This window comes from Pimephales promelas, chromosome 12 (assembly GCF_988280905.1).
Source record: "Pimephales promelas chromosome 12, fPimPro1.hap1.1, whole genome shotgun sequence".
NCBI classification, from domain to species: Eukaryota; Metazoa; Chordata; class Actinopteri; order Cypriniformes; family Leuciscidae; genus Pimephales; species Pimephales promelas.
Window position 1 is genome coordinate 18,615,561 of NC_142780.1, and position 20,508 is coordinate 18,636,068.

At 38.0% G+C, this 20,508-nt stretch overlaps 1 protein-coding gene across 6 annotated transcripts in view; it reads right to left on the reverse strand.

Annotated features, from left to right (window-relative positions):
* Positions 1-1,053: 1,053 nt before the first annotated feature.
* Positions 1,054-20,508, reverse strand: part of grik5 (glutamate receptor, ionotropic, kainate 5) — a 71,344-nt gene continuing 51,889 nt past the window's right edge. For 5 of the 6 annotated variants that reach the window (XM_039679870.2, XM_089117614.1, XM_039679869.2 and 2 more), the window contains 17 exons: positions 19,736-19,833; positions 19,475-19,640; positions 15,535-15,713; positions 15,237-15,290; positions 12,089-12,250; positions 11,805-11,957; positions 11,540-11,644; positions 10,951-11,058; positions 9,148-9,351; positions 8,858-8,971; positions 7,593-7,702; positions 7,240-7,413; positions 6,941-7,106; positions 5,236-5,461; positions 4,053-4,181; positions 3,187-3,353; positions 1,054-2,305 (listed from right to left, as the gene is read on the reverse strand). In XM_039679870.2, the coding sequence (XP_039535804.1) occupies positions 1,700-2,305; positions 3,187-3,353; positions 4,053-4,181; positions 5,236-5,461; positions 6,941-7,106; positions 7,240-7,413; positions 7,593-7,702; positions 8,858-8,971; positions 9,148-9,351; positions 10,951-11,058; positions 11,540-11,644; positions 11,805-11,957; positions 12,089-12,250; positions 15,237-15,290; positions 15,535-15,713; positions 19,475-19,640; positions 19,736-19,833 (2,921 nt within the window). In that variant the 3' untranslated portion in view covers positions 1,054-1,699. The remainder of the gene's footprint in view (positions 2,306-3,186; positions 3,354-4,052; positions 4,182-5,235; positions 5,462-6,940; positions 7,107-7,239; positions 7,414-7,592; positions 7,703-8,857; positions 8,972-9,147; positions 9,352-10,950; positions 11,059-11,539; positions 11,645-11,804; positions 11,958-12,088; positions 12,251-15,236; positions 15,291-15,534; positions 15,714-19,474; positions 19,641-19,735; positions 19,834-20,508) is intronic. The other variant, XM_039679872.2, reaches the window with a different exon arrangement.

The window sequence follows — 20,508 nt, forward strand, 5'->3', positions numbered from 1 at the left end:
TTTCTATATATATATATATATATATATATATATATATATATTACATATTACAGCCAACTCCTGCCCTGCCCGAAGAGAACAGTTACAGATTCACCAAAGAGAGAAAGCGCTCATTTTCTCTCTTTTTAGATGTTCAGCGTTAATCTGTAACTCACCCTCGTCAGCTGGTAGATCATCCGCGAGGTTAACGCCCCTCTCCCGATAATCTGCCAGCTCCATCTGAAAGCTCCACGAACTCAACCGCCACTGAGCCTCAGCCCGAGCGGGAACCGGAACCGCGGGGTTCAGATGCCGCGCCCACTTCCTTCGAGAAGTGGGTCAGACGAGAGCAGAGAGTTCTGAAAGGAAAACTCTCAGTTCGCGGAAAAAACTCCCTCGAGAGCTTCCCGCGAATGCTCTTCTCTCAGGCAGAACACGCACAGATCGTGTGAATCCTCCGGTGTCAAATATCTGGACACAAGTCGGCACACTCGCGCAAAGTGTTTCTCCACGTCTCTGCGCGCTTAATCGTTGATACTATCACACAGACAAACAGTCCCTGAAGACGAAAAGATGTTGTCACGGTTTCAAGGCGCTGAGGACATACATCAATACATCCAGATTGACGCGCTCATCATTCAAGCTGATGATGCACGGGCTGTCGCCGGTCAACCTGATTACTGTGAGTTGATATTTGATTTCAGACACCTGTCACGCCTGAGGCGTTCCCCATTGCGTCATTCGACGTATTGTTGAGTTCCCTTCGAAAGGGAATCTGCTATTTCCTTCCTTCTTTCATCAGTCATTTTCAGTGCTTGTGATGTGTGTGAGAAAATATATGTAATTTGAATTACAACAACAGATGTCTGACTTTCTAATTTATGAAAACACTGATCTGAGGTAAAACGCAGCGTGTGCAAATTTGGGTTGAGGTATGTGGTGTGATCTCCAGCACTGGTTACGGTGATCTCCAGCACTGGTTACAGACTCACACTTTTTTACAGACAGATAAAAGTCCATGTTTTAATGAACAAACAGCTCCTCATTTCCATTAACATACATATTCATTCAGAGTTGATCTTTTCAATAAAGTATCTCTATTTTTTTATTTCAAATTCAGACAACACAACCCCAGAATTAAATTACACAGACAGTGAATTTAAAAATAAGTATAGTACAGAAAAGTATGAATATCTGTTTAGAATATCTTTAATCAACAACTTAGCGTCATTGTTCTCCATTAACGTGTGTGCTCTCATTCTGTCGCGGTCTGGCTCTGATCTGTACAGTGTCATTGAGAGAATGACGTTCAGATGAGACTACTCTGTGCTACTTCCTGTGTGTGACCTCTATCGTAACCGAGAGAATTCAGTCAGGGAAGGGAAGGAGAGTTTTTGCCACAGTCTGCCTCGATTGCAAGCAGACGTCTGTGTGCTGCCTGAAGATCAGAATCGCAGGGGAAGTTTAATAACGTCTAAATCCTCAGACTGAGGCGGACAATCTTAAATCTCAAGGTTACTCCAGACATGGTCACTGTTATAGTACATCGTTCAATAGTACAAAACAATACTTGATATGGCACATGGCCATCCAAAAGAAAAGGATAATACTGTCTTACCAAGGAAAAGATGGAAAGCGCATACGTCTATGATTGAAAGGGGGCAAATATTGCAAAAATGTGTCATACGTTTGTCCCCCCTTTTGACATTGTCTTTTTTCCTCATTTCTGCTCTCCCATTAGGTCTGTGTTGTTGCTAGACTGAGGTGGCGGTAAAGTGCAGCCTTTTGCCGGTGGGGAGTGTCCTATCCGGCATGGGCTCGGCCCGCCTCCGCCTTCACTGTCTGTATTGGAGGATGAGTGAGGAGGGGGCGGAGCCAGGCGAGGCAGAGGGGCCGAGGAGGGAGGAATTCGTGTACAAGAGGTTGTGCGGAGACTCTGGATACGCCGGCACTCCTGGCAAATGCGCACATGAGTGCAGCCCCGCGGCAGAGGCACTGTCACTGCGGGCGGTCCCAGGGCCACTGGGGGGGTGCTGTTGGCACCTAATGGGTCCTCCAGGAGTCGCTGGGGCCCAGGACCCATGTCTGAGGGGCCTCCTCCTGACCCTGAGCTTCCTGTCAGGGGTCCCGTACCGCTATAGAGCTTTCCGTTGCTAAGGCGCATCTCTCTGACAAGTCGCAGGGGTCGCGGGGCACCTAAAGTGATGCGGGTGGGGTGCCGAAGGGCCAGAGAGCTGGACAGGGGGCGGCGGCGGCGAAGGCGAGAACTTTTCTTGCAGGAAACAGCGTTACGGAATTCTGTCAACATCTCCTGACATACGGACACCTGAATGTTAAAAATATATATTAAAGGCTTTAACAAAAGAAGATTAATATATATCACAGAGGTTTATATCACATATATACATGTACATATATACTCTGTTGGTCAAAAGTTTGGAATAATTAAGATTTTTAATGTTTTTGAAATAGCACTCTTTACTCACCCTGATGGAATTTATTTTATCAAAAATAAGTTGTGAAATATTATTACAATTAAAAATTGCTGTTTTCTATTTTAATATATTTTCAAATGTAGATGTAAAATGCTGGATTTTCAGAATCATTACTTTGTCATTGGTCTTCAGTATCACACAATCATTTATTGTCATATGATCCACAAGAAACGATTCTTATCACTTATTATCAATATTGAAAAGAGTTGTGCCTGTTTTGTGGAAACCATAATACACTACTATTTAAAAAATTTTGGTGAGTGAGATTTTTTTTGTTTAATTAATCTTTTGAACTTTCTACTCATTAAAAAATCCTGAGGAAATGTATCATAGTTTTCACTAAATATTTATCAGCAAAAACTGATGACAATAAGAAATGTTTATGAAAATCCAGCATTGTCATCACATGACAAAATGTTTTAAAAAAGAAAAGAAAACAATTATTTAAAATTGTAATAATATTTAACATTATTACTGTTGATGGTGCTGGTGCATTTTGATTAAAAAAAAGCCTTGTTAAGCATAAGAGACTACTTTCAAAAACATTAAAAAAACTTAATTATTTCAACATTTTTGTCTGACAGTGCACATAAATATCACAGAACTATATATTGCACAAGTAGACATGCACACCGTGACAACCACTGACTTCGACTTCACTACTACAACACTCACTAACGTGAGGAGTCGGCGGGTTTCTTTGGTAACCTACTGTAGTGTGACTGTGATATTGGCGGTCGCAGGAGAGAGGCCGTACCTCTTCTGTTTCAGCTGATCGGCGTGTGGACCACACAAACTCCATCACAGCCACAAACACAGCAATAATCAGGCCACAGATTAACACCACAAATATACCACCAATGTTCTCCATCCCAAGACCTGAAACAGATGCAGATTGTTTAAAAGTGTTTAATTCACTATGACAATCTTTCATCACAGACAAAAATATTACATTTACTTACATTCTTTAAGTCGTAACCGAGTGGAAATTCACTCTATTTTCGAAATACATTTATTAATTGTGCTTATTGTGAATGATTAATCTATGCATTTAATTTGTTTTAAAATTAAAATAATGTTTTATTAAAATGTCACTTGATATTCTGAAAATGAGACCTCTCCCTGGTCGGCAGACTTCTCCAAACATTTAGTCCGTTTAAACGCCGCCTTTTTCACACAGTTGACTTTAAGCTCTAATCAGCAGCCAATCAAGTGCCTGCTCTACATTTTTTTTTTCAACCCGTCACTTGGATGTACGTCAAAATATGGAAGAAAAGAACTGTCTATACTTCCATTTCATCGCAACTTTAAACACACACAAGACTGCTTGCATTTGACAGCTACAGTGTGTGAAACCCTGCCCCCTGTGTTTTTGAACATGGTAGCTGGTTTCTAGCAGTTTATGAGCTGGTTCATGCTCATATTGGACCAGAAACAAACTAGCTCCCTGCAATGTAGCTTTTTGACCAATTAACATGTTCTGAACAGTGAACACAGTTATGGTTCCAAATGTATATTTCAGCAGGGATGAGACAGGGGGGAAATTATTGCTTTGAGGTGCAGAAAAGAGGTTCATGCCTTTGGCACGGTGGTCTTCCTCTTTGGGACACTGCCCTCCCTCCCACCATCTTCTCTTCAGGATCTCCAGCCTGTTATTCTCCTGCAACTGCAGCACTGCCAGACTTATCTCATCTCTGAAAGGAGAACCTAAGAGACGGAATAATAAACATGTCTAGCATGAGGAAGTCCCAATAAGTTATTCACATCATGAAACATCTAAAAACAAGTCTCAAATGAGTTTACATGATTAATGTTCGATTAATTTATTAGTGACCTAGAAATAGTGCAGAATCTTAAATATTTCTTCATCATTGCTTACATAATTACTGGTATTTGCTGTGAGCAGTCTGCAGTGCACTTTCGGAAAGAATCTGAAATCACCCTCTGTGATAAGTGAACACTCTTTTACTCCATTTCTCTGTGTATATTGCATGGTTTGCTTATTAAATGAGAAATCATACCAGTAAAATCTAACAGTTTTGTTTTAACAGTCTTTACTAAGCATACAATGTCATGTATGCTACATGTGCAGCAGCAGAGCAGAATGTCTTACATGCTCACAGCAATGTCTGTAAATGTATTGGCAGAAGCAAGTCTTGGTATTTGCAGATCTATTCCGCCATGACCAAATACATTAACATTGCCATATCCATTACCATACCTCTCTGAGAGTTGCCATGGCAGAAATATGTAGACGTATATATGTATAAATACAGATCAGTATCGAAATTATTCAACCACCATCGCAAATCAGGTTCAATGGAAAAATTTACAGACTTTTAGCTGTTTGCAATGCAACTTTTAATGACTTCAGCAGTCTCAAAATTATTAAATCCCCTGAATAGAATCTCTCAAAACAGCACAAATCTGCAAAACAGGTGTTGTCTCATGCACACCTGATGCAACTAACAAAAGGAATCATTAGTTGCACCAGGTGTGCTTGAGCTAAAACACATGAAATATCTAAACTGACTAGGTTTGTCACGTTTGACTGCATGTTAGAAATATGGCCGAGTCAAAAGCATGGTCCAAAAAGTTAAGAGAAGATGTTTCCTTCACAAACAAGGAACATGGTGTTTTTTTATGGTGTTATGGTTTCAAAATTCCATGAATCACAGTGCTGCTACATTGCATGTGAGGCTTATCGTTAATGTGTATTTTTATCTTTCAATATGACTAATTGATGGATACTCTCTCTTACCAAGAGGCATGCCAATGCCATAACCCTTGGTGTCTAGCAGGCCTCCGATCTGGGTGAGGTTGCAGTTGAGGCTGCGGTGGTACTCGTTCATGGTGCTCTCAAGGAGGAAGGCATATTTCGAGTTCAAGACTCGTGCAATGCCCTCCTCTGTGCTCTTCACAAAGACACTGGGCTGCTTAGAATACATGTAGTTCCACATCCGCTGATACGTTTGATAACGGGAGTTCTGAGAGAGAGGAGGAGAAGATGTTTCATCAGTGTAAACATCATAAATAAACATTTAAACTCTATTTGACATGCACAATAACAAACAGAAAGAAAACAGTGATGCACACACAGATGGTAAAAACATTTGAGCAAACAAAAACCTGATAAGAAAATACACAGTCATTACGCCAAGGGTAATCTACATGAAAAACCAACAAGGAAATAAACAAGAGACACAAAACCCATTCATACACGTATGCAAATATATGCCTGCTGGCACTTTCCATGAATATGATACAAAATAGAGTCTAAAAATATTTGAAGACAGTTTTTCCCTTTTCAACAGATGTTCAGTGAAACAAGATCTCAAATCTCAAGTTTTTTTTTTGCTGATACTTATTAGATAAATTTGTATCCCACACAAAATATTTTGGAGAAAACTGAAGATTTAATTTAGGCTAATTTTGCAACTTTATGGACTAGTACATTTTTACATATATATTTTTTAAATGTTATAAATTTAAAACGATAAAAAACTATAAATTTAAAAATTATAAATATTGTCAATTTTATTTTTTTAATTACATCAATAAAGATGTTTTGAAGTTGGCAATTAAAATACACCCTATTAATTTCTTAGAAAAAAAAACTGCTTGTTATTGATCTTGGTGCGAATGATTCATCCACGCATCTACGTATTTCAGGAGAGTTTCCTCCGAGGAGGCAAGGGAGGCAGTGCCTCCTTAAAAAATTGGAAAATAATAAAACACAAAAATAGAAATAAAACAATGAAAAAATATTACAAAATGTGACATAAAAAGTATAAATTACAAATTTTTCTAAAGTAACACACCAGCAGGTACAGCGGGGCACCGTGTCTTTCTTGCCTCCCCTAAGTCCATTGAGTTTTAACAGACCCCCTAAAAGCATGCACTGGGTTTGGTGAGGGGTAATTAAGAATAAAAAATTGGCAAAGTCATGTGGGAGGAGGCAATGCTTGCATCTCATTATGATTGGATATGATTGGTTTGTGCAATAAATTCTGCCACTTGTTTTCAAGCAGATTCATGAATCAGTCTGAAGGAATAAAATTATAGCATTAATGGAAGGACTAGTTAAAAAGTAAGCAAAATCTCAGCCACTTAGATATCATCTCTTCAGTCACTTCAAAATCAAACTTGTAATGGCCTTGAGCTTGGGGAAATGAAAGGTAAATTTTCGTGTCTGTGACCAGAGTTTATCGAGCTTGATGACTGATGAAAATAAGTTGATTAAAAAGAACAAATTAAATACATTGTTTTAAAATGTTAATGCCTTTAGTTATTATTTTGGAATAAATGTAAAAAGGTGTAAAAACAACAAGTTAATGAGATTTACACTTGTGTATGATTCACATGTGAATGAACATTTACATGTGCAAGCCAGCATGTGTTCATATTTCTGTCCCTATACATGTGTATACACTATACAGTATACATTAGTATAATATAATTTGTACCATAAAAAAGGTCATGGTGCTTCCTCCATGAATGGTGCCGTATTGTATATTGGTTTGATCGGCCAGGTCATCGGGAGATTCAATTGGCACTTCCATTCTCTGCACTGTCAGAAAAGCAGCCAGATTCGCTGTGTATGAGGAGATTATTATAAGAGTGAATGCCCACCTAAAAGAGAGAGAGGACATAAATGATGGAAGCAGAGTGCAAAAAGCCCATAACTGTGCTGTGTAATGTGTCCATTGACTCTGTTAAAATGAACATCAACACATATGGAGCCCCAGCACACGCTCAAACTCACCAAACCCCACTAACACAGCGTGTGGATAGGGCTCGGGGCATGATCTCTGACCCCTGCTGCATGAAGCCCCCGACAGGAAACCACAGGCTGTTTCCGAGCGTGTACTGATTTTCCAGCAGGTCTTTGCGCTCACGCAGACACGGGTGAGGGTTATACCATTCATACGGACTCAACCTGACACAAGTACACACACACACACACACAGGGAGAGAGAAATCTAGCATGGAGCATTAAATATTTATTTCTTATACTATAAAGGGTAAGATATTTTTACTGGAAAATAAGACAAACACACTGATTAGGTCCATAATTTTTAGAAGTTTTAGAGAATGTTGGTGTGTGTTTGTGTGTACCTAGCAGAAAGAAAAAGCACACAGCTGACAGCAAGGTAAGCCAGCAGCATGAAGAGCCAAACAGCCGGTGAGAAGGGATCCAGGAAGGAGAAATAACCTGGCTTCCTGCCCTGAGAGACAGTGAAAGAGAAAGAGAGGTAAATTAATGCAACTGAAGGAAGGAAAGCGGCAGCAATAAAAGCCAAAAGGGATTAGGTCCACTATGAATTTTCAATCTATTAATTACAATAATTAAGTAAATGGAGTAAGTAAAGTAAATTGCATATTTAGGCATGTAGACACATTATCTATCTATCTATCTATCTATCTATCTATCTATCTATCTATCTATCTATCTATCTATCTATCTATCTATCTATCTATCTATCTATCTATCTATCTAACTATCTATCTAACTAGCTAGCTAAGTTATCCAGATGATACACTCCATATACTGGCTGTTGTCATTCAGGACAGGACAAGCAGAGCATTTCACATCAAATTTCAAGCTATTTGGACCAATGTGTATCATCTCATCCTATCAGTTCATTCAAATGCTTTAATGTTGCATTTTTTACTCCAGACGCAAGATGGCGCTATTGATCAAAACGGCAAAACAGAGTTGCCAGAAATGGATTTTTAATACTCTTTCATCGAAAGCAGAACGGTTTAGTGTTTACCAAGTAAAATATCCAATATTTCACTAGCCAGTTTTCCGTTTGAATGAGTGTGGGTCAGGTTTTGCTTTAAAATAATTGGTCTCTCTACACTGTAAAAAATATTGTTGGTTTAACTTAAAAAAGTAATTAACCTGGTTGCCTTAAAATATTAAGTTGATTAAACTGGAAACAGTGAGTTAATACAATGAAGGAGATTCATTTAATCATCAGAAACTCAAAATAATAAGTTATCTCAACTAAATATAAATTATTTAAGTTGATTTGACAAAAGAAAAAATGTTGTGATAACAGTTTTTTTTTACAGTGTAAGGGTATTAAAACCTGAAATCAGTCAACAATTATGAGTTCAATTCCAAATAAAAAAAAAATATATATATATATATTTGTATATATATATATATATATATATATATATATATATATATATATGTGCCCCCCCCCCATAGCAATAAATCTCGTTATCAAGTTAGTCAGTCCGTCTGATTTAAACTTAAATAATATATATGTTTTTGTGTTGTTTTATTAGTAGAATACGTAAACTGATGCCACTGTGTTGATTCTCTCTCTCTCTCTCTCTCTCTCTCTCTCTCTAAGTGGGTGACTTACTATATGGACCCTGTAGAGAATACTGATGCCCAGGGTCATAAATGGTTTTGAGAAGTCAATGACCTTCTCTCTCTCAGATGTTATGGTAAAAGAAGCTACAGCCATATCAGCTTTCTGTTATAAAGAAAAAAAAAGAAAGAAAGAGAGCAATAAAACATTGTATAAGCACAACAGAAATGTCATCAAGACACAGTAAGGAAAGTGACATGGAACTGAATTGAATGCAACCGTGTGAAAATACTTGTTATTTCAGTAGAGAACAGGTTTATGAATGTGACTACAGTACATACCCTGTTGATCAGCTCTCCCACCATGCCTGTCCACGAGCCGTTGGGTTCAGGTGCCCCATATAGGCCATCGTCCACCAGTTTGATGCGGAAATTGAACTTGAGGATACCAGCTAGCTCTCTCAACATGTCCACACAAAAACCCTCATACTGATCGTTCCCCTCAAACTCTTGGTAATTCACCTTTCTCATCATGTATGGGTTCTCCTGCACACACAAACACACACATTTCAATATGCAGTACAAATTCATGGCCCCAACACTTTCATCTTACTGTATTGGATTAAAATATTACACTCAAATTTTTTTTTTAATTCTTTTATCACAATATCAAAATTAAGAAAACAGCAGCAAATGTCACAACTTTGGATGGAGCAGATGTTGCTTTACCTTTGCCATGTCTTCAGGTGGCGCACACTAACTTCTAACATGAAACACATTATTAAGAAATATTCCAGTACCTCATTTTTGTCCCTTCTCTAATCAATATGTTTCAGCCAAAAAATAAATAAATAAATAAAACCTCTTGGGAATATTGTGTAATTGGTAATCAATATAAAGGATTTTCCTGTGTATAGGTTTTTCCCCTTTTTATTGTTAAATAATTTTTAATACCACTTGAATAAAAATAACTAACAAACAAATTTTGATAGTTATTTTTAGTAACTAAAGCCAGTCCTTTAATGACTGGAAGTGACAAGAAGTGAGATTATTTCTGATGGGAACACAACAGCACAAATATAAGCAAATTTTAGTGAGGGATTTGATTTATTCTGTGATGTTTTGTTGTGTTAGTTTGTTTGTTTCACACTTTAAAACACACCATTATGTTAGATAAAATTACACGAATTGATGTCTATATTTTGAAATATCTTTTAATTCATTTTGTTAAAGCTGCAGTCTGGCGGTTTTCCTCTTTGTCGCCATCTCTGTTTGAAATCTGCAATTGCAGTCATTCTCGGAATTATCAACTTTTAGCGAGTTGTACTTCAACATCCTCGACAGGGATGAACACAATGGTTGAGGAGACTGTGAGGCACCGTGGCGGTGTGGATACTGGCATTCAGAATCACAAATTATTCTTTTTGAATCAAACAATCATTCGAATTTGAATTCTAATTATCATATCACACAAAATTGTGCAAATTATACTTTGTTCTCAAATTGTTAATGTTAACAAGTAAGCAAGAATTGCATGCGTAACTACATCTACTTCCGATATGTATCCTTGTTTTCGCATGGGTCCGGTTGCAGTCTCTCTTCTTCTGTAGTCACTTCGAAGTCCAAACAAAGTCTTTTGCATTTTACAGTTGGTGAATCTGTTGTCACTGATGATTGTCGTTTGAACCTTTCTGGATCCGCCATCAAATTGCTAAGTTTAATTATATCAAGTGCTGTGAGAAAAAGCTATAAATCTCCATCTCCAACATTCTCACACGCAATATAGCTGATACAAGCCGAGACTCCTTCTTTATGTGTACTGTGACGTAATGACGCAATGATACACTGGCTTGACACACTGTTTTGAACACTAGCTGGTTATATATTTTCTCAAATATGTATTTTGGATCATTTTTAACAAAAAAAAAAGCTACGGACTGCAGCTTTAAAATGAAATGATCATTTAAGCTTTAATGATCTGTGAATTCATCACTTAGTACTTCTTTCTATCTAGATAGACATGCAATAAACTGTCTTTTTGTTGTGTAATAAATTAATTAAGAGCTTAAGTTTTAGGACAGGAATTACTGATGTAGATGTGGTAAGATTCCTGTGAACATAAGCTGTGGTGCAGTTGGTTCTCACCAGTATGGTGGTGATGATGAGGCTCTTGTTAGCCAGTGTCTCAGAGACGTTGATGTCCAGACTGGTGGAGTTCATCATCAGAGTGTTATTAGAGTACCAGATCCCAATCTAACACAGAGATGGTTCAGAAATGAAGCAAGCAAAACAACGATGGTGGCACTATTTGAAATATGTGTGTCTGTTTCCTGTGTGTGTGTGTTTTTTTTACAAATTGTGAAAACGCAGAAATGTTTCTGTTTGGATTAAGGCCAACATATACTTTGGACATCCGCGTACCATGTGACGTAATTTTCATCATCAGGGGGGTCCGCGGATGTCCTCACAACCCGTCCGTGTAGCCCATTTTTTGTGACCACACGGACGTTGTATGTAAAACAGCGCATGTGCGAGTAACTCGAGTGATTCCATGCTCACGGCCAAAGGAGAATACTTTGAAAGGCTTGCACGTTCAACTGTGCGGAAGACGTAGTGGAACGCGGAAAATTAAGTAGACCCGGGCCTTTAGGGTTACTGTATTTAAAAACAGTAGAAGTCTATGGAATGTCCCCAATTAGATGTCTAAGTAAATGTGTATGTATGTGCCTTTAACCTCTTTGTGGCCTGCCCTGTGCTTCTCCAGGATATGGAGGGTGTAATTGGTCCTCTGGCCTTTACTGTTGAACTCAACTCGACCTGTCAAGCCATCATACTCCACCTGATCAAAACATTAGAGAGAAAGAGAGAGAGAATAGAAGGAGCTATGTTACTTTTAATAACACAATGGGTGCTCTCTGAGCAGAAAACATTCCTGGAGGACTTTCAAGTAGAATTGAATTTACCAATACACACACACACACACACACACACACACTGACCATACGCAGGTAGTTCATGAGGCTGGTTCCGTGTTGCCAGATCTGAGGGGAGGTGCAGCTAAGAGGTTTGATGCCAATCTCCTGACTCCGGTTGAGTTCCTGCACTGCACTCACCACCACATGGACCGCATCAAACAGCAGGGCCGACGACAGCTACACACACACACACACACACACACACACACACACACACACACACACACACACACACACACACACAGAGGTTAGGGTGAGCATTCTGTGTGTTATACATTGATAGTTTTTTGTGTTTGTGCGTGTCTTACCGCTGGTCCGGGGTATGGGTTAATGTCACAGCCCTCTCTCCAGGACAGATTTAGGCTCCTGATAAACTCCAGGTAAAATGGGTGGGTGGTGTTAAACATTGAGAAGCCCACGATGTTTGACTGCTCATCCACTATATCATCCAACCACAGCAAAGGAAAGTCCTGCACACACACAGGAATGACAAGCGGGAACACTTTAGTGTGTGTATTAGACATTTCATAGAACAATTAGGTTTATTTTTATATATATATATATATATATATATATATATATAGAGAGAGAGAGAGAGAGAGAGAGAGAGAGCTCTGATCAGAATAGTGAATAGTACTGGATATTTGGTATTTGAGTGGATGAGAATGGTGAAGAGGTGGATTTGCAATAGCCTCCTATTTTAAAATATAACGAACGGGGATAGTAAGTAACAGTGTTAATTACTTAATAAACTTCTGATGTTTACGTTTTACGTGTCCTAAAAAAGTCACATAAACCATGTGAAATACGATCTGAGCAGTCAGGCTGAAGTGGATTTACAGAAAAGGGATTTAAATAGGATTAAAAAAAAACATGAATGTAGCTCGAAACAATTAAAAAAAATTTCATGTGATTTAATGTGTCCGTTTACACAAGCTAAATCTGATATGCACAAAAATCGCATTTGGACTGACAGTCTGAACGTATCCTAAAGGTTTCGGAAATGCCTGCAAGGTTTGAGTAACGAAAAGAAAGATACTTCAAGTTCATTTTATGAAGTATTCTTAAGTAATGTTCAAGTATATTTTTAAGTATACATTTAGCAAGTATACTAATTTCAATATGTACTAGTAGTAGATGTGTACTATTTTATTACCGCTTGGGACTAAATTGGCCCACTTTTAGTATATAAAAGTATACATTTAAGTGTACTATAAGTGTAACAGTAGTAAACTTTAAGTGCACAACTGTTTCATAATTCTCATTTGTACTGCAAGTGAACTTGTGGGTATACTAGTTTGCTTTTTTAATACTTATGGAGAATGTTTATGTTTAGTTTATGAAAGTACACTTTGAATTGGTAAACTATAAGTATAATGTTGTTCACTTAAAGAAAACTTTCAGTAAACTACTAGTTCAGTAGTTACTGATATTATTCTAAATATCAGAAAATTGGCTGAATGGATTCGAAAACGGTAAAACCCAAATGTTTAACCCTGAGGTTGTTGTAAAATGAGCCTATAATTCCCCCCCAAAAAAGTGGAGTATCCCTTTAAAAGAAGTATACTATATTACACTTGAATAAACTTCTTTTTCGTAAGGGTACACTAGTAGACTAGCATAGTGAAAAAAGTATCTGCAGTGTGTTCTACACCGCTGGCACTAGTTGGACCCCCGTTGGCATCTTTTTAGATGATTGAGCATGTTGAATTTGCGGCGGAGTCCTTCGATGAGAGAAACCACTCTGGCTGGCTTTTCAGCTTTGTGAACCAGTGCTCGAGGAGAAAAACAGAAGTAATGAAATCAAGCAAACGACAAAGCTGTTTACGGTTTGTATATCTGCAGTCCTAGATCCTTCCCTTTTTGAATGATGAATACAGAATACTTCTACATTTTGGTATAAAGAGTTATTTCCTCTAATGAAAACAGAACGTTTGTGCTCATTGGCCCTTGGCTGTTTTTGCAATGCGTTCAAGCGCAAGTTTTGACCCAGACGCCGCTTTCATCTATACTAGTTTTTTGATGTCAGTTTGGTGTGGCCTTTAGATTCGAGTGATAAGTTAGACTACTGACTAGCGTTTTTAGTAGCGTATATGGTTCAGTGAAGTGTTCGATTAGACCAGCCTTTCTCAAACTTTTTTCAGTCAGGGCACCTTTCAAAAGTGCATAAAATCTCAAGGCACCCCAGTGTAAAATATAATTTAAAAACACTGCATAACCCAAATTTAAATGCAAATGTCTTGTTTAGTTAGACAGAACAGTAATGAACAGAGCATAATATGAACTGTAAATAACAATAATAATAAAACGTTATAGCACCTTTAAAAACACAGGTTTGCAAAGTAATTCACAAAATAATTAATCAGAGACACAAATGCCATAAAACCGTAGAGGTGGACCGCCCAATACAAGAACCCAATAACAAATCCAGACCAGGAGAACTCAAATGAAGTGCAGGATGCAGATAAAATAAAATAAAAATCCCCGGCTCTTATGGGGATTTTCTTTTCAAAAAACGATCCATAATGCTGTAACTAAAGTGGCCTAAATTCACGTTTATTTTTACGTTTCTGTCAGTCTGAGGTGTTGCTATAACGCGTTGCTATGGATTGCGTCACTTGCGTCAAGTTGTGTGCGTCTTGCTTCGGTCTTGTGAGACGGATTTTTTTATGATTAATTTTATATATTTATCTAAAATGAATTTACAATGTCATTAATATGTTCATATGTTTAAAAAGAAGAATGTAAATATGTAAATTCAAATATATTTATATATGAAATGTCAGCTGTTTTTTTTCTGTTTTTTTTCACATTTTTTTTAGCCTACATAATTTTTTGGCGGCACCCCTGACACAGCTAGGGGGCACCCCAGTGTGCCGCGGCACCCACTTTGAGAAAGGCTGGATTAGACTAGAAACTAGAGTTTTCAGTAGGGCATAAGGTGAAGATGACATGATTTAATGAGTTGACGGATTTCACAGAAAATCACAGTGTATGATAAGCACAGACTCAGACCTATTTTCAGCCAATTTAAAAACATTTTCATTTGTCTCCAAGCAACAAGGCACATGCATCTGTGTGTGTTATCCAGCGTATCCATCAGAACGACTTAAAAGTCTGGTAGTTTGTGATCCTTAGTTATTAAATATATAATGTCCAGCTTTTTTTCCCGTAAACATTAACAAAATCAGCAAGTGTATGATCCTTAGTGTTTTAAAATGTGTTCACAGTAGGTTAGACTAGTACTATATGTTTTAGTAGTGTAGAATAGGTGTGAGATGTGTTTGTAGGTTATACAGTAGAAAAGTATGTAATGCAGTTCAAGCTGTGAGGGGGCTGGCTTGAGAAGTGTGAGCGGATTTGCGTAATAAAGATGAATTGTTAATACAAAAGATAGGGCTCCAGGCATGAATATATCTACAAGAAAATAGGCCAAGAACTCCTCCTCTATCTTACCATAGTCGTGAGGATGTACTTGTAAAACGCAGATGTCATTCCCAACTCTGATGCCTAAAAAGACAGGCAAGAGGAAAGAGACCATTAAAAAATGTCAGTATGTAAAAAGCAGAACATTTTTTGTGCTCATTAAGGAGAATTATGATATTTATAGTGTCTATCTTTACATTAAAATGCAGGTATATTGAACAAAGCTGGATTGCAAGGTGAGCGATTGAGGTGGGCGAAGACGAGAGAATGAATGAATGTGAAATGAGCCAAAGCAACGTTCATTTAGATAATGTAACTGTATGCTTACCTTTTTCAGTATAAGGTAAGAAATAGATGCGTTGGCATCAATAATTATTGTGGCTATTTTGTCATCACGAATCTCCTTCAGTAAAGGCGTGGGGTCAAGGTTGTCATCCAGCATCCTGATTGACAGCGTCTCTCGAGAGATCAGAAAACGCCTTATCAGCTCTTCCAGTCTCAACAGACCTGCGGGGAAGAAAGCGAGCTGTTGGCCCGGAAGCATATAGACACACAAACACCCCCACTGGAATTAAGGGCCAAATCCGGCTCCATGTAGTGTACCTGATATGGTTTGTGTCTGAGGTTGTTTGTGAACAGCATGCATCTGTCCGTTTGCAACGCTACTGTGAAGTCGGTGGCAACACAAAGCCCAGTGAAAATGTAAATAACTAGCTGCGCTCTCAAGGGAGCCTGCATGCACAGAAAGAGCCAGTAAAGCCAGTGCCAAACTTTAATTAGCTTGAGGGAGGAGAGAAATCAATGCTCTCCACACTCTCATTCTCTCGCTCCCAATACCTACCCTTCTTCTGTCTTTCCTTCACTGATTTCTCTCGCTCATTCTGATTTTCGCCCTTTCTGTTCACTTCATTCCTCTAAATTTGTCTCTTTCTCGATATTCCCACAGCTGCATTATAAAGTGCAGATCTCAGATCTTCTGTTTGTTTTCCACCAGAGACCAGTGCTGTGACACTCTGAAACAAACATTATCAGACCCAGACCAGCCTTGTGCTTAATGACTCGTGTGTGACAGTGACTAGAGCTCAGTTCCAAAACCTAGCGAGCTGCCAGAATTGTAGGACATCAAAGGCATTTTCCCAATGCAAAACCTGTTCTAAACGGTAGCCATTTCATTATGAGATGCCTAAATTCTATGGAAACAAAAAAGGAAATCCCACAATTGTACTGAGCACAGTGAAGATATCCAAAATAGAGGTTTCATTAATGGGTAAAACTTTACAAAAAAGTTAATTGGTAACATTATTTAACTACCTTAGTAAGCATGAACTAATAATGAACTGCACATGTACAGGATTTATTCATCTTTGTTAATATTATTTCCAACATTTACTATATGTTATTTAAATCAAAGGTTATATTTGTTAACATTGCTGTGAACTAAAATGAACAATGAACAGCTGTATTATTAATAACTAACATTAACAAAGATTAATAAATACAATAACAAATGTATTCCTCAATGTTAGTACATGTTAGTTAATACAATAACTAATGTTAACTAATGAACCTTATTGTAAAGTGTTACCCATTCATGTGCTTTAGTGAATAAATCAATCCACGATGGCGTGACAATGGTGTGACAATGCAAGATAGTTGATTATATATACATAAAAATAACTGAAAGTGATAATGAAAATAGGGTTTCACTTTATTTGGATGGTCCCTTTAACACATTCAGTAACATTGCACCTACATCTCTACTATCTCTCACTAGAGTGTAAGTAGAGTATTAGTAGACTGGTAGGGTTAGGGTTAGAATAAGTTAACATACTGTAGTTGCAAAGTTACTTATAGTCAGTAATGTCTGTTGGAGGAGCATCACAATAAAGAGTTGGCAGATAATATGAAGCAGACAGTCTACTAATACTCTAATGAGAGTTAGTTGACATGTAGTTGCAAAGTCAACAGAATGTTCAAAAGGGACCATCAAAATAAAGTGTTACCGAAAATAGTTCTGTTTTATTAAACATTGATTATTTTACTGTAATATTTGTGTATACTATTTATCTTTATGCTCACTAAGATGTGATCACAATAGCTTTATCCAACTCAATTGAGCACATACGTTTTTAATGTGTTTTTTTTAATGTTTTATGTACAAATTTACACACTTTTTGGCATTTCCATCCACCTATTTCTATGCGCATTTTGAGATGTTGGATAAAAAATGCTGAATGGAAACGCCAAAATACGCATAAATTCTAAAAATGTGCATAAAACGCATCAATTGAGTTGGATAAATTGTGTATCCTCTAAGAAAATATGCAAATAAACTATGATGGAAACACATTACCAAATAAATTCCTTAGTGTGCATCAAAAAAGATATGTGAAATGCTGTTTTGATGATCATCAAGTGTTTCAGTACAGTTACTTGCACTGTCTTACACGTCTGCGTTCCCAAACACATCCACTTCAGAAAGCAAGATAACTTTATAGCGTTTACATCATATTATAAACAGTGCCTTCTCATACTGCAGCAACTGGCATTTTTCTTAGTGATATTTGAAGTTAAATTCACAACTTTGGATGGAAATATAGCTAATGGCAAAATTTCGGTGAAATTTCACAGACAAAAAGAGCCATAGTCAAGTGTAGTGATGCTTCAAGCATTGCTCGTGTCTCAGAAGTCATTTTTAAACCAAGTGAGGGTGAAAGATTAAGTTACACTATATTTTGACATTTTAATAACTTTAAGTATTGCAACAACTTGCCAACTAACTCATTATGTATTCGAAGACTGTCAGCTCAATATCTGCTAACACTTCATTTGATGCTCCCCAACAGACATTCTACTGACTATAAGTAACTTTGCCACTATATAACTAACTCTCACAAGAGTATTAGTAATCTCTTTGGTTAGGGTTAGAATAAGTTGACATGTAGTTGCAAAAGTTACTTATAGTAGAATGTCTGTTAGGGGACCATCAAAATGAAGTGTTAGCAGACCTGTTCCCTCACGCTTAGAGGCCTTTCACACAGTCTTTGTTTTTGCATTACACTTCACTACTTTTCAATTGTTTTTCGATGTGAACGTGAACTGACATGTTTAACCGCTGTGCTTGTGACTTGGCATCTCTCGCATGACAAAGAGTTAAAAGTAGTTAAACTTTTAAAAAACGCCTCTCTATATCTTGCATTTTTTATTCCACTGCCCTGTGTCTCAGGTTTATTTAATGCAAAAGCATGTTACTTATGTAGAACGTAGACAAGTAAGACAGTAAGTTTTGGAGAGCTTACGGGTGCAGGAGACGAAAATCATGGTCAAATTCTGCTTTGATAAAGATTTAGACTGTGTTTACTCAGTTGTTTAGTTGTTCCTTTCATGCTTTTTCAGTCTGACAAGAGGACACCAGAGAAAAACAGTTTGTGGAATTAGACCTAAATTAAGTTTCCTAAATTAGGGCAATGAGGTTGACTACAAAATCCCAGTGCACAACACACATGAAAACATTTGTATCAAAACAGGCTTGCGAAATGGCTTTCTATCTGTTTAATGAGAATCTGTTGCGCAGCAGCGAGCCTCTCTCCATCTCTTGCCACCATTTTAAATGAGCTTGATGAGTGGCAAGTTGCACCTACTCTGCTGCCATAGCAACCATAGTGCAGCCAACTGGGTCAGAGCTGAGCGTTATGTAGCAATGCCCTCTCTGAACACATGAACGTCTAAATGCACAAACACACATGCACACACTCTGCGCAAGTGGCGGTGTCTCACACATTAACACACGCAGCAGGGTGGGGATTTATTCTCAGATAACGTTAACGTTATGTTGTCCAGTGGCATGCTGCGTAATTGCCCAGCAGTATGTTATATTGGCACAGCTACCTATTACAGCAAAGTAATTGTTAGTGCTTGCAGTAAGGAAGCACTGCAGTGTCATTTCGAGTCTTTTTCTTGAGAACTTTTTTTTTTAGTCTTATCTTGCTCAGCCTGGAATACATATTGTAGCTTGAGCATTTGCTGAGAGAAGATGATTGATTGGGCAGAGGGAAATCAATTTAAATGTTCAGGTTTTTTAAAGCCAGTGGACATATTTGTTTTTGGATGAATGGGAAAAAAAACCTTTCTCTGGAGACTTCTAAATCTTAATTATAAGTATCACAATCGTTAAAATGTGTGTTGCTCTCCATGTGGAATAATTTTACATATTCAAGCTCGAAGGAAACCAGACAAGCTGATGAGCAGAGCAGAGGTTTTGGACTCACATTCGGCCTTAGCGCAGACCAGACTAGCCGATGGGTAGCTGAAGGAGCGTAGGATGGCTCCGATGGCAAGGCTTAGATCCTCGTTGCTAGGATACAGAGTCACAGACGCAAAGCGCAGGTAAGGAAGCCGCGGAGTCTCTTCCGGACCAATTTTGATATGCGGAATCTGAGAGAGAGCAGTTTAAAGAACAAAAGGGAAAAGATTATGGTTAATGAATTAACATGAAATAAATAAGCATGGAGTATTTAAATGAAGCTCACCTCCTTTTCCCCACAGATGTGACTGACGATGGAGCCCGAGGCAGGACTGGAGGCGGGGCCAATCACAGAGACCACACCTTTAGGCAGAATCTGGCACACTACGACAAAAATGTAGAGTATTATAAGGCCCCCTGAAATCAAAATGTTGTTTTTTTTACCTTTTGGTATGAATATGTTAACCTTTAGGTTATGAATAAGCCGGTGTGTTCCAAAACATTTTTTCTCATTTTTTTTCCGCTAAAATGGATCACAGATTTTTATGACATCACCACAGACTTCAGCTTCTTATCACATCTTTTGTCCAATCAAATGCTCTCAAGAATATAAAGCGTCCCGCCTCCCTCTGCTATAAATACCATCTGGCCAAAGCAACCTTTGACATGGAGCAATATGGGTTGTTCAAACGCTCGAGTTTTATTCAATTTTCCAACTGTACGTTCGTTAAAAATGAAATGGCTAGAATTTATTCACACCTCTTCCATTGAATCCAACGTATCGTCAGTACTCGGATTCGCTTTCATTGTGCGGTCAAGCATGACTTGCAGTGTGTGAGGTCAAAAATGCTATTGGCTATTTGAAAAGGGAGAGGAGTCATTCAATATGTCCCACCTTAGCTTCCTGTTTCAATGGAAATTACGTCAACACATCATCCAAAGCAGGCATACACAACGTTCCAAGGCACTTTAGTGGGTCTTTAATTCCTCAAATCCGCTCTGTTTGCTGATGCTGTACTATTTCACTTTAAAGTTCTTATTTTGTTAGTGTGCAGGCGT